This window comes from Protobothrops mucrosquamatus, unplaced genomic scaffold, assembly GCF_001527695.2.
Source record: "Protobothrops mucrosquamatus isolate PMUCROS unplaced genomic scaffold, P.Mucros_1.0 scaffold1344, whole genome shotgun sequence".
In the NCBI taxonomy this organism is placed as follows: Eukaryota; Metazoa; Chordata; class Lepidosauria; order Squamata; family Viperidae; genus Protobothrops; species Protobothrops mucrosquamatus.
Window position 1 is genome coordinate 105,993 of NW_015387540.1, and position 14,610 is coordinate 120,602.

General features: G+C 38.1%; 1 protein-coding gene across 1 annotated transcript; it reads right to left on the minus strand.

Annotated features, from left to right (window-relative positions):
• Positions 1-3,840: 3,840 nt before the first annotated feature.
• On the minus strand, positions 3,841-9,585 carry CBX6 (chromobox 6). The gene is made up of 5 exons (XM_015821544.2): positions 9,515-9,585; positions 9,338-9,381; positions 9,056-9,121; positions 8,818-8,884; positions 3,841-4,806 (listed from the first exon to the last, which is right to left on the minus strand). The coding sequence occupies exons 1-5, from the start codon at positions 9,581-9,583 to the stop codon at positions 3,841-3,843; spliced, it is 1,212 nt and encodes a 403-aa protein (XP_015677030.1). The 5' UTR covers positions 9,584-9,585.
• Positions 9,586-14,610: the final 5,025 nt, after the last annotated feature.

Here is a 14,610-nt window from a genome sequence, read left to right on the forward strand (position 1 = left end):
GATGTGAAGAATTTTTCTAGCCCCTGGAAGCAGGCAAGAGCAACTAGATTGGTACGTTGCTGACAGTACAAAACTCCCCAAATTAATTAGAAGCTGCTACAAGGCTATTTTATAGTCCAAACAGCAGGCATTTCTTTGCATCAATCTGGCTCAAATCCCTTACACCTCTGTGAATGAATTACTCTAGTTCACAACCTTAGCCCATTCTTAAAATAGTCTGCTGGTTGTAATGAGATTGGAGCGATAACAGCAATACAACTAACAATTAGCACCATAATCTGTTTTACCAGTCTAGCTCAATAGCAACCTGCCAGAGATTTCTTACTCAAACACTACTTGTTCAAATATTTTCAGCTAAATCTCCAGTGATCAGCACAAGCAAGGCAAAACTAGAAAGATCTACTGACTGCAATTGCTACTACTCCAAATGATTTAAGGAATAATAATTAACAAGGAGTGCACAACTTCCATTAACTCAAGAGTTACATCAGATGTAACATGTGACATACAGAAATGGGAAAGGCTAGGCCCCATTTGAAAGGAGGGGTTCAGGAGTACAGTAGGTGCTACATTAGTATGTTGAGTTTTAAAGCAATAAGTTGTATTCCTTAAAACACTTAAAATGAAGAAAAAGCCCCACAAAAGATATGCTGGAGGGCCACATGCAACTTTTGGATCATAATTTTTCCACCCCTAATTTAGTGCTTTCATTTTTAAACACTTGCTACAGTGGCAATTATAGCAGTCGAAGAACTGCTATTCAAGCAGCTTGGGATAAGTCCTAGAGTCTTTGACTTCTCCACAAGCACTTTTTCATGTTATGAAAACAAAGAATCCTTATTTGTTTTCCATGTATCATAATAAAGAACAAAGTGTACGGAGGAAATTTTATGCCTTAAGAGGCAGTAAACATGTACATGTTAGTTTTAAGCAGATATACCTCCTGAGCAAGTATTTAGTGCATAAAATGTATACCCAATATCTTCATGTTAAAAGAGGAAGGAGAAATCATTTCATCTCCTCCTTTCATTCTCTCCAGTCACACACGCCACTATTTCTAGTAGTTAGTCTCTTTTTGGATGGAATAAAATCAAACAAAACGTGCGACTTGTTTGATGCATTTGGAGGAGCTATATGTTGAAATCGGCCCGTTTGTTAATGACTATTTTTTTCATAATACCTCTAAGAAAGTTAAAAACCATATTCTATGGAAACTCACAGAAACTGAAGTGACAAGAGACTCCGAGGAACAAGGGGAAATTGGCCAAGAGATTGTGTGCTAAAGTATCTGAAGAGTTTCCTACTGAAATTCCTTTTTACAATGGCTATCTAATTTGTTTCTAACAAAATGCCACAAAAATAAACAATTGTAGAACATGATTGACTATTCAATCACCCTTATATTTCCTCTTGAAATTTCATAAAATAATTCTATTTTTTTCTCTTAAAGTCTTTTTTTAATACAAGTCTCCCTGTTCTATCCCTATTATATATCTCTATCCTCAGCCCAGCCCAGCCCACCCACCTTTGAAGCCATTAAAATAAACTCTCATGATAATGCCTCCTATTCTTGAGGCAATGCAATGAAACAGCTTGTTTTACTGATTTCACAAAAAAATTACAAACAGTTAATTCCAAAGCATGCATCTGTGGAATAACAGAAAGCCTTGGAGTTATATATATTAGCGGGAGGAGCATGGAGGTAATAACCCTGCACACCTTGTAGATTTCATTCATTTTTTTAAAAGAAATTAACAGACACTAAAGAGAATGCATGACTGGATAACAGCAAAACTTGAATATCTCTTCAATATTCACCGCACTCAAACTGTCACAAACAACACAATGCTTAACATCATAAACTTTGCTTCTGGTAGGCATCTATGTATAGACACTAATATTTAGGGCTCTAACACTCATCAGCTCTCAATCTTTTTTCTAACAAAGTTCTGACTTCTTAAGCATGGATATAAACAAATGGAATTCTGCAAAGTCCTTGAAGGAAAGAGAGGAATGTTAAAAAGAAAACACGGGGGAAGGAAAAGGGTGAAAAAGTCTTTTCTAATGGAGAAATTAAACCACTGCTTTTTAAAACCTTCTCAATCAAGCATTAAATGCCACAGTATTTGCAGCACCAGGCTTCACATGTATTGTTAATTAACTTTAAAAGAACAAAAAAAATGAAACAAAAAAAAAATCCCTAAGCAGAATACTAAAAGACAATTGTTCAGACTGAAACATAGAAAAGAGACATGCCATTAAGAACAAGAGTTAGTTATTTCAGTGACAGCACAGCATGCAGTTGAGCCCTTAAGAATTACCTCAAACACATCCTTCCCATCATAATGTAACAATGTATAAATAGTTTGCTGGACAGCACTACATACATACCCACACATGCCACTATTAACAAATTGGAGGCATAGTATAGGGGAGGAAAAGTTTGCATCAAAGCTAGAACATGTGACAAAAGAACAATGAAGTGGAAATTTGAAGAAATTATTTACTACTCCAGTGAATGTTAGTCATCAATATATGGAGTCAGTGAATGTTAGTCATCAATATATGGAGTCATTGTTCCTAACATTTGTAGGTGGTGGAGGTGGAGGCAATACAGCAAAAACAATTATTTGCTTTCAAGGCAGAGTATTTAGGTTTCAGTATGAATGAATTAAAGGAAAGGAAGGTATTGCAGGCGGGTGGATGGGAGGAAGAGGCAAGCATACACTAAACATACATACTATCTCCCAACAAACATACCAAGATCCAAGAGACATATAATAAATGTTTACAATATGTTCTTAGCACCTTTGGTTGGCAACTGTACAGGCAACTTGAAATCTTAGGAACTGCAGAAATGAATGTTCTTCCATCTCTTTTACTGAGAAAAAAATAGAAAGAAGGAAAAGCACAAGCAAGCACCTTTTCCCTACTTCGCTGAAATGTAACTATACCAATGTAAATAAGAATAGTGGGTTGCATCTCAATGCAACTTTTCTAAAGGAGTATTGGGCCCCACTTTTTTTTTTGAAATAAGATTTTAAAAAAAATAAAGCTCATGCATCTCATATGTGAAGAAGAATAAATGATGCAAGATAAGACTAACAGCTTCATAAGGCTGAAGCAGCTTTAGCTTAACAGTAAAAAAATACAAAATGTATTACAATCAGGAACTAATGGAGATATAATTCAAGGCTAATGAAAAGGGGAAAATGGGCCTACAATGACCTCATTTGCACTTCTAATACATGCACAGTGGAACAACATTCAGAAATGCACTGCAGGATTAGGCACACCCAATCCCTATGAAGTTCCATGACAGTTTCTAAGTTCTGTAGCAGTTTTCCATAACAAGGGTGACATTTTCCTTGGATATTGTCAATCCAAATTATCTTTGTCAAATTACAAATATGCAGGAAAGGTGACAGGAATAAAAGTGGCAATTTATGGAAAATAAACTCCCCACCTTTGAGTTTGGCCAAAGGGTTACTTCTGTTTTTCTTTGAACATGAGGGGAAAATATACCTTTCACTTAATATACCCACCATTCTCCCAGGCTCTTATTTATCAGGCTCCTGTCAAAAAGATGCAATTTTTGAAGGCCTCCAAATATACCCAAAAGGAAAATTTATTTCCCAGCATTGAGTCCTAACAGCTGTGACTTTGGAGAATTTCAAACACATCTATTTCCATTCCTCTATCAACTTAATTTCCAAGCAAAGAGAAAGAACAGATGAGAAGGGAGAGAGAGAAGAAAGCAAGCATTCATATCATGCATGGTCTTACAGTATAGCCTCCTTGACCCCTCCCCCAACATTTGTGAAAGAGGAAGACTCCTCTTTATTTGCCGCCTCCTCCTCCACCACCTCCGGCCGCTGCCACTTTTTCAAAATCTTCAGCATTGCAGAATTCCTTGATTGTGACCGTTAATAGATTGCTGGTGACATCAGTAACCACCACATTAGAGCATGGAGACATTTCGGGTCGCCAATCACCAGCCTCCTGTTCTGGGTCAGAAGACAATGGAGAGGACGGGATCTGACCTACTCCATTCCCTCTGGAAGGTGACTGCTTACTGGACACTGCTGACTCAGGTGGAATTGACAGATCGAGGACCTCAGATTCACGCCAGTCAGGAATGGCAGGATTTAGAATCTCAGGGAGCAGCTTTGGTGGGGAATCATCTGGATCAGATGAGGAGTGTGGCGCTGGTGAGGGGCAGTCAGAGGAGCTGGAACTGCGGGCATCATAGGCAGAACAGCCCATGAGTCCACAAGAAGCACCTTGAGAACCTCCTGCCTCTGTCTTCCCCTCTAATGATGGGGATGGAATAGATGGCTTGCTATACAGAGGGAAGCTTCCAAATTTCATGTGGCGGATCTGATTACGAAGCATGCTCTCACTAAACTTCTTGCTCTTACCAATTACACGATTTCGGGACGGGATCTTAGAGCGTGCCAAGTTTCCTCCCCCACTTGCTCCTTTGCCACTTTTATCAATGACTTTCAGATTGAGAATGATACGACTACGCTTGGGCTCACGAGGTTTCACTTTGCGATTGATGATGCGTACAGTCTCTGAGAAAGGAGAGACAGGGGGGCGGATGCCAGTGCTCCCACCCACTCCACTGTTCTGTGGATCCGGGCGGGGCAATGGGCGCCGGGACATACGGTGGCATCTTCGGATGTCCTTCTTGAGCCTGTGCACTGCAGCACTGGAGTGCAGTTTCGGTGAGGATGTGCTAGAACTGGGCTTGACAGAAAAATGTACATCCCCAATGTGTACGGTATCTGCTTGGGCTCGAGCCTGCAGTGAATGGGATAAAATGAAAAACATGGAGTTAGACTGGAATAAAATATATTCTATGTGCTGAAGTCCAGGTTTCTTAAGAGTTGGGAACACAATTCTAAACACAAAGCCAAAAAAGATGAAGTGATGAATGACTCCTGGATTTAAAATACAGCTTCCTTGTAGTTCAAATTAACAAGGAAGTTTTGCCTAAGCTTAGTCTAACCTAAACATGATATGGTTATAAGCAGGAAAATCCCAATAGGACTATATGCAATATATTTACATTTTTGCTCTTGAGTTTAAATTATAATTTAGCACACTAGATGTTAAGGAACCAAAGGGTTTATATTTATTAATTAACAGTGACATTAGATAGTTAACTTCGATGCATACATTTGAGCCCAGAATAAAGAACAAATTAGTTTGTCCAAATTTTAAAAAATACAAAGGTAAAGCTTACAAAATTAACAGTTTATAAGTTTCTGTGAACATACTGTTAGCTAAAATATCCTGACATCACTAGAGGTTTCATGCAAACCCTTTGACCATCCAAATAAATCAGTGATCTTAACTATTCACTAAAGAAGTGAGACAGGATATAAATTTTTATTTTTTTATTTTTATTTTATTTTTTTCGCCATCTATCTAGCCACAGGGTTACTCTAGGCAGCCATAGTAATATCTGTTGGAAACAATATCAAATTTGGAAAAAGACACTTAAACAAGAAGCAGTATTTCAAGTAAAAAATATTTAACCATTAAAATGTAATTTATTTATTTCATACAGAATTGTTAAGAATATAGGCAATTTGCTACAAATGTAAGATCTGGAAAATCTTTTGATTTTAATAAAGAAAAACATATTTGGACTCTTTGATGCATAGATGACTAGCAACAGCCCATAGATAAATTAAATCTTCTAGATAGTGTCAATTATTATGATGCCTAGGCACTTGAAAATGAATTGATTCCTGCAAAAACAAGCAATGTAATATAATGTACTTTTCCAGGATTTGCAAAATCCTAAAATATTGTAATTTACTTAGCAGCAATCATTTATCTTTTAGATAGACCTTCTCTACTTAATACTATGCTAGAAAAGCCACACATTAGTATATAGAATTAAGATTGAAAAATCATTCAGTTAATGTTCGGGTTAAATCAATGACAGGTAGTCCTTACTTAGCTACTGTTCAAAGTTATGATGGATCCCCCAAAAGCTAGAAAATCACATACACACACACAAAACCCCAGTTCTGGAGTTTTTATGATGGCATAACCCCCCTCCCCCCCAAATATGGTCACATAGCCACATTTCAGGCACTTGGCAACAGATTCACCTTCACGACCAGTTGTGTACCCTGGTCACATGACTGCAATTTATGGTTTTTGCGAATTTCTGGCTTTTTCAGCCAGTTTCTGGCATAAAAATGCCCATAGGAATGAATGGATTTGCTTAACAATTGTGGCGCTTTTTTAAGGATAGTGTTCACTTAATGACCACTACAAAAGAAATGTGTACAATCAGGTTGGTCACATGGGTGCCTTAACTTTACAACCATCACGATTTACTATGGAAATTCTGGGCTCAATTAGAGTCGTAAGTTGAAGGCTACTGTACCATATTAATTAGGTACTTATGATTTAAAACCCAAATTAACTATAGTTGTAAATCCTGGAAATATTCATTACATACTTTACTGAGAAAAGGATTACAAATTCCTGTCCAAATTATTAGACTCTGGCATCACGTATTAATTATTGAGGTTAATCAGAATTTTTCCAGTTTTAAGAAATACAGAGTCACCTTGTAGGGGAGATGGGCAGCATCAAATTTAATAAATAAAAATATACTTTTGATGCTTAATATCTGTCCAGCCTATAATTGATCTCTTCCTGAACTAAAAATACCAAAATACTAAATACTAAATACTAAATACTAAAAATACTAAAAATACTAAAAATAAATCTTTCCTATTTCCCTATTTAGTTTAATTCATATAAAACATTTTAATATTAAAAAGAGCTGAAAGTATGTAGTAAATCCTTCTGCTTTTCAGGTAGCATTCAGTTCCTTAAAAATATTGAAAGCGATTTTTGTCAGTTCTTCTGAAAAAATAAATTATTCGGAAAATAGAGGGCTTTTAAGGTTTTTGGATACTACTAACAGGAGCACCTTTAAATAGACTGTCTGGTCCAGAAAGTTTATTTTGCAGGCAGACATACATAAAATTACTATCAAAAACTCCAGAATAAATGAAATTTGCAGAGTTGCTATGTATACCCACACTATTTCTTTAATTTTTGTCTTAAGAATTCAAACTTTTCAACCTTTCACACAATCCTTGTAAAAAAGAATCATAAATCACTTGTCTGATTTTTATATGAAAAAAATGGTTGACACAACTTTTATTTCAATATGATAGAAGTATGTTGAAGTCAGAATAGAGCTGCCCTCTGGTGCTTTGAAAAATAAGTTGACCCTCTCTTCTTTGTGGCAGCCCCTCAAATGCTGGGCTACTGCTATCATGTCACCCCTAGTTCTTTTTTTCTTTAGACTAGCAATACCCAAATCCTGCAAGGCCTGTTTTAGTCTCCAGGCCTTTAATCATTTTAATTGCTCTTCTCTGCACTTTTTTCAAAGTCTCAACATCTTTTTTGTAATGTAGTGACCAAAATGGATGCACTATTCCAGGTGTGGTCTTACTAAGGTTTTATAAAGCGGTACTAATATTTCATGTGATTTTGATTCCATGCCTCTGTTTATACAACCAAGGATTGTATTAGCTTTTTTGGCTGTCGCCGCACGTTGCTGGCTTATATTTAAGTGATTGTCCACTAGGACAGAGTTCCCCAACCTTTCTGGCTTTGAGGATCGACCGGGGGGGGGGGAGAGAGGAATGGTTCTGTACAAGTGGCCAGCAAGCGTGCACATGCAGCTCCATTTGCGTGAGGGGCGTGCAAGCATGCCCTCCGCTCATGCAAATGCGGCATGCATACACATGCTCACCCAAGTGGCAATGCACGCACACGCTTGTCCATTCCCACAACCTGATTGCAAACCCTTCACAGCCCAGAGGTTAGGGTCCCTTGCACTAGGATTCAAAGGTCCCTCTAACGTTACTGTTTTTGAGCCAGGTTTTGCCCAATCTGTACTTGTATCTTTGGTTTTTCCTGCCTAAGTGTAAAACCTTGCTTTTCTCCACATTAAATTTCATTTTGTTGTATAGGATCCATTGTTCAAGTCTGTCAAGATCCTTTTCCATCCTGAGCTTGTCTTCTGGAGTGTTGTCTATTCCTGCCAGCTTAGTGTCATCTGCAGATTTCATGAGTTTCCTTTCTATTCCCTCATCTAAATCATTTATGAAGATATTGAAGAATACTGGGCCCAAGATGTGGTACTCCACTGCTTATTTCCCTCCATACAGTGTGACAACTTATGAATGTTCAAACATGTAAAGACTTTAAATTATGCTGATCTATGACCATAATAAACCATTGGTTATTTATTTAAATGAGTTATAAAGCTGCCCACCTCACCGTAGTGCCTAAACTAGCATACAATGTCTATGTAATTTTCTTGGTAACAACATAAAAATTATTTACCAGTCTACTGACGTTTTTAAAAATCTGTGGTTTTCTGATGATCTCTCTTCCAATGATAATTGGGAGTAACTTCTTTGGTTTTTTTTTAAATCAAACAGCTACTATCACATTCAAAATAAGGTCATTTTTTAGAAATCTGACAAATTAAAAAGGGTGGCTTATAGCCATTGGTCAGTGCCAGTTCAATGGCACTGAAGTGTATGATTCAATGAAACAAACTTCTGTTTTGTCATCACACCGATCACAACATTTAACAAACGTACATTGTCAGATTTATCAGCTAGAGACTGTATTCAACCCTAATGAAGAAGACCAAATAACATTTGATTTTTATCTATTCCTTTCCAATTTCACGTTTTAATATTTAGACAACTGAACCCCAAAACCCTATCACCATCAAGTTATTAAAACAGAAGTTACCTTTAGCAGAAAAGTTTTAGGCTTAGGTCCTCTCTTCTTAGGTCCATAAAGCTCACGCTCACGTTCCCTTGTTGAGGTGGAGAAAAGAAATTAAACACTTTTTTAAAAAAAAAAAAAGCCCAAAGATGAACAATTAAAAAGAGAACCTTCTTCTAAAATAAACATTTTAACTTCTTGACTACGGGGGCAATAAAGCCACCGCAATTCCTCCTCTGATTTTTCAAGAGGCAAGACTCACTTTTGCTCGAAGGCTGCAATCAAGCGAGAATCTAGGATGTTTTCCTCGGGTTCCCAAGTGCTGTACCTGCACAGATTCAGACAAACAGAGCGGGTGGCACGGTATTCGTGCGCACCGAGGAGTTTGCGGGGGGGGAAGGGAAGGGGAACGGGAGAGGAGGCAGCAAACCGCCCCCCCTGGCCCTGCTCTCCAAAGAGAGGAGGAAGGCAGAGCGCCAGCCCGGCCAGGCCCCGAGAGGCGGGAACGGGGCTTCGCGCGGAGAGGCTGGAAGGCAGAACTCACTTGATGGCCCAGCCTTTCCATTTCACCAGGTATTCGATGCGTCCCTGCAAAATACGTGGGCGGAAAGGAGGGTGGGTGGGAGAGCGGAAGAAGGGAAGAGGAGAAGAAAAGGGAGCGGGTTAGAGAGGTGGCAACGGCAGCGACCCCCAAGCCAAGCCCCGCCGGCCCGCAGCTCACCTTTCGGATCCGCCGCTTGATGATGGATTCGGCCGCAAAGACCCGCTCGCCCACTGCAGAGAGCTCCATCTTTGCTCAGCCTCAGCAACAGCAGCAGCACCCACAGCCCATAATAATCCCGCCCGCTCCCTCGCCTTCCCTTTCTCCCTCTCTCAGGGCTGGCTGAGTGACTGACTGAGGCGGGTTGGCGGCGGCGGCGGCGGCGCTGTTCCCGCGACAGCGGCTAGAGCGATTGAATCGCGCACACGCACGCGGGGCGAGAATGCGCCGGCGCACGCGTGCATGCCCGTCTTCGCCTCGCGCGCGCGCCCGCGCCCGCGCGCGCCTGCCGAACGCACGCGAGCAGGGACGCGGCGGGAGGAATGGGGACGTGACGCGAGCCAAAAGCTCCCTCGCCCCTCCGTTTCACGTTCGCTGCCGCTTGGAGAGTCCGTGCTTCCTTCGCCCCCAACCCACCCCGCGCTGGCGGAGAAAGGGGGAAAAAGCCGGCAGGGCGCAAGCGCGAGCTCTTAAAGGGTCCGCGCTGTTGACTTCCGAGCACAAAAAAGGCTGTAGACGTGCGAAGAGCGAGAATAGGAAAGTACAGCGTGGACTCACTCGCAGGGGGAGTGCCCCCTCCTCTTCCCCCCCCCAGTAGGTTTCCTGCTAGTCTTTCCATTTTCTCAGCGAGCGCCTGTCATTATTCCCAGCTGTCATTTCCTGCTCCCTCCTCCTCCTCCGTGCAGTGGTGATCTTTCTTCTGTAGCAATTAAAAAATAACATATTAATATAAAATACAAATAGGGGTTAGAAAACATAAACTATCACATCTCTGCTTAGAGACATGTAACTTATTCAACCCAGTTAGCTGATATTCAAACCATGATTTCGATTCTCGGGTTGTCTTGCCGTTCAGACTCCCTGCTGGGAGATGAGGAGGTTGTAGTCCAAAACATTTACAAAATCGAAAGAAGTGGCTTCAGCAGCATTTATAATGAGTCTCAAGGATTATCTGCCGGTTTTATTTAATCTTGAAATTCATATCATAAAAGCAGAATAGCCTTGCTCATATTACGTTGCTACAATAATACATTTTCTCCCTCCTAAATAATAATTCCGCACCACCCATCCTACCTCTGGGCATTTATTTGCTGTATATTTATTTGTTGGGCATTTATTTGCCTTAAAGGCTGCATTGTGGGAAAACAGGAGAAAGGAGAGAACAAAAACAACAAAACAAATGAAGAGTAAAGCTATTCATATTACTTTTCTTTTAGCCATCGATTCATAGTGAGTAAACCAGCCAACTATTTGTTGTTAAATAGCAAATTCTGTGCTTGTGTGCATTAGGAAAATATTGAAAATAAAGCAATGTAAATAATACCATTATATAAAAGTGCAGTGAGTCTTTATCTTGAATACTGTGTTTAGTTTTGAGTACTGCATCTGAAAAAGGATCTTAGAAAGCTAAAAAAAAAAGGAATAATCAACATTTTAGGATGCTCCCTTGTTCCTTGTATACTTTTATTTTTTTAATCCTACTGTCTGTACCATATGTGGGTATGTCATTTAGAATTTCTGAACTGGAACAAAATATACCCTATAAATTACAGGTACAACTTTTAACAAGAAGAAAGGTAAATAAGAGGAAATCTTGTATTTCCTTTTCCTTCTTTCTTTCCTGTTAAAAGCTGGATATCTACACATTTGAGAGGATGCCTTCAACCTCTACTATTGTTAAGGAAAAGAACCTATGTTTGATTTTATAATAGAAGTATACAAAATTAAATGTCAGAGATTCATAATTGATAAAAGGTACAACTTATTTACAAAATATATAGTTAAATTTGTTATGTGCCACCATCAAATACAGTGATAAATAACAATTTAGACTATTTTAAGGGGAAATTGAATACGTTTTAAAGGTAAGTATATGATTAATGGCTTCTAGTATTGATGGCTAATTGTGGCTCCCAAAATTGTTGACAGTCTACTTTGTACATCAAATGCTGGAAAGCAAAAGGTTATGACTTTCCTTTTCATATTTGTGAGCTTCCTGACCTAATTGTCTTTACATATTTAGATTTACCAGGGCTACTTCACAACTGCCTTTTTAAGGTGTGTTTGGGGGCAATATGTAGTAATAAAAAAATCAAGCAGCAGTTTCTGATCTATCTTATTTGATTAGTGCATGCACTTGATCAGATCCAGCAAGTATTTGCAATCACATGCATCCAACTGGACACATCACATGGTGGATAAAGCTCTTTAAAATCCAATAGTGATCCTGTTACATAAACTACCATTTGTAATTCCGAAAGTGGCACCTAATGCTTAAAATCAGTAGACTTCTTTATGTATAAGGAAGTTATTACTGTCATGATTTGCTCACTTTCTTTACACCATGTATAGCAATTAAGTGCTCTGATATGCTTCAAAGATATTTGACTATGTTGCCAAAGCAATCAGCACTCTGGAGAGCGCTTGGCACCTTGTTTTGTTTACAATCTGTAAATACTCTAAAAAGAAAGCACAAAAGGAAATTAAACTTGCAATCACTGTAGTATGAAACTAATGAAAGAATTAATGGATAAAGGTTAAAGGAGCTATTTAGGGCTTCATACAAGCCTAGAATAATCTGGAAGGCCTCAGATTCTTCACCTGAGGAAGAATCCATACACAATACATGAATTAAAAAAACCTAAATAAATACGATTTCTTGGACTAAAACAGCAGTCCCAACATTCCAAAAAAAAGACTCAACGGGGCTCAGCAGGCACACTAAGCCTAACAGAGCCAGGTCTTCCAGGTCTCTTGCTGCCATGTGTAACTCCAGCGGGATGCTGTTCCAGAGGATGGGAGCTGTAATATATGATTACTGCAGCAAGATTATTGTATGTGCAGAGATGGAAAGATCTGGCACTACCCACTATGGGGAAATGGTTGGTGAAATTTACTGATGAAATGGATAGACTTCTTTGATTAGAGAAGATATTATCTATATTTATTGGTGACTGGAAGCCTCTTAATCACTTTTCGCATAAAAATGAACACAGTGAAGTTGTGATTTTGATGATTAGACAGGATAGGTTATAGAAAGAATATATTGTAATTTTAGAGAGAGAGGTTAAAATACTTCTACAATAACCGCTATGAGGAATATTGGAAGCCATTTCATTATTTTTTCTTTTCTACTATTCTTCAACGTTTCTCTTTTCTTGTACTTTTTTCTTTTCCTTTCTTGCTTTATATTGGTTTGTAATAGTTTTTATTTATTTATTTATTTGGATTTCCTATTTCTTAACCACCCATCTTTTATGGGGGCTTTTATTTTCTTGTTTAAGTCTTAATAAAAAAATATTTTAATTTTTTTAATAAAAATCATTTTCCATAGTGCCTCCCCACTTCAAAAAGTTGATAGCATTTCATCCTTTCCCTCAAAATAATAGCTTTCATAGCTTTCCAATTTTGTTTAATTCTACAGAATAGCTACATCCCTCATAACAACTTTTTCCTTTCTTGTAATAGATCAACAGTGCATTCAAATTATTTTGATTACATTTGATAGCTGACTGAAATGATCTATAACTTCCTGAATTCTGATGTAAAAGATCAGTGATAGTTTTCTCTACCCATGCCAAAATATATTTTCATTTGTCAGTTTGTTCTAGATCAGCAGGATTAACAAGATACTACAAGGGAAAAGAAAAAAGTTATTGAAAAAAGAAAATTGTACATGTTGCCCGTTTCAGAAAAATATCAAAGAGAAAGATGGCTCAGGTAGGTACAATATAATTAATTGGAAATTAATCCATATTTATAGTCTTAGCTTTAGTGACTGGGAGTAAAATAACATGTTTTCCTAATTGGAAGATCAATCTTCCAAAAAAGGAATATATGAAACTATTTGTATGTTTTAATTAATTGGTGGCTAGTTTGATATATATGTGCAAATACTGTGTTTTCTTAATTCCCCCATCAAAAAAAAATTCTTTAGTCTGCTGAATTAATCTGAGATCTCATGAGATTTATAATTATTTTGAAGCAAACATGTACAAAACATTTTTCCCTTCTGTTCAATCATGTTCAATTATCAGAAACTGCCTGGACAAATCTGCAGAAAATGTGATAGCTCTAAGCTAAAGCATACCCCATGTCCCAGGTTTAATTTTTGCTATTGCCATATATGTTTAGAGAAATTCCTGCCTGCTTGTACTTCACATTTTACAAAGATCACTGACAAAATGTAAAGAGGATAAAGAAAATGATGGGAAGATCTTTCAACTGTTCTTCATGAAACTGGGTAAATTTAGATTAAAGGAAGATACTGTTGATTTCAAACACATGAAAAATTGTTAATATACAAAAAAAAATCCAGGAAGTAGATTCCATTTAAAATTTAGTGAAAACATCAGTATTAAGAACTGCTTGACAAAAGAATTGATTATTTTGGCATTTAAATAGAGGCTGGGAAGATCTAGTGAAGTTGTAATTTCTAGAACTACCACTGTAGCTGCTAGGTTTGAGAGACTTGAGAGATGATTTCTCAGTTTCTTCCAGTTCTGCAGTTCTATTATAAAGATGCTTAGCGGCCTACCAAACTGTAATCCGTAATTTGCCAGCAAGTGCTATCAAAATTGTCGTAAGGACAATGAGATTTAACTGCTTCACTTCAGCTTCGGATATTATCCATTATATTATGTTATCCTATTGTCTCTTCTGTAAACATTTAAAGGCAGCATGTTTCTTTTTATGTGATCAGTAGTCAGATCATCATACTCAAGTTTAAGGTGTCCAATCAATGCTTAATCATGAAGTAGATCTAAAGACCATCTGTTTAGTCAAATGAGGCAGTCAAGTAATTTCAGGTCAAGTTGTATGAGTAAGTGATCCCAATATATTCAGAAAATTCTTTTCCAGAAGAGGGACAAAAGCCATATTAGGTTACAGTATTTAATATTACTGCACCAACCAGTCATGTAAGTTTTCTTGGCTAGAACAGCCAAGTTTGAATAGCCATCTGACAGAAATGCCCACAAGAGTTGGGCATTCCATGTCGTTGGGCATTCCATGTTGTTCATTCACTGATAATTGGATGACCTGGTCTGCTCTACAGT

Coding starts and splice junctions, on each gene's coding strand:
- CBX6 (XM_015821544.2), bottom strand. CDS start 9,583: ATGGAGCTCTCTGCAGTGGGCGAGCGGGTCTTTGCGGCCGAATCCATC. Junction 9,122..9,337: donor TGGAAAGGCTGGGCCATCAA/GTGAGTTCTGCC, acceptor GAATCTGTGCAG/GTACAGCACTTGGGAACCCG. Junction 4,807..8,817: donor CTAAAACTTTTCTGCTAAAG/GTAACTTCTGTT, acceptor CATTCACTGCAG/GCTCGAGCCCAAGCAGATAC.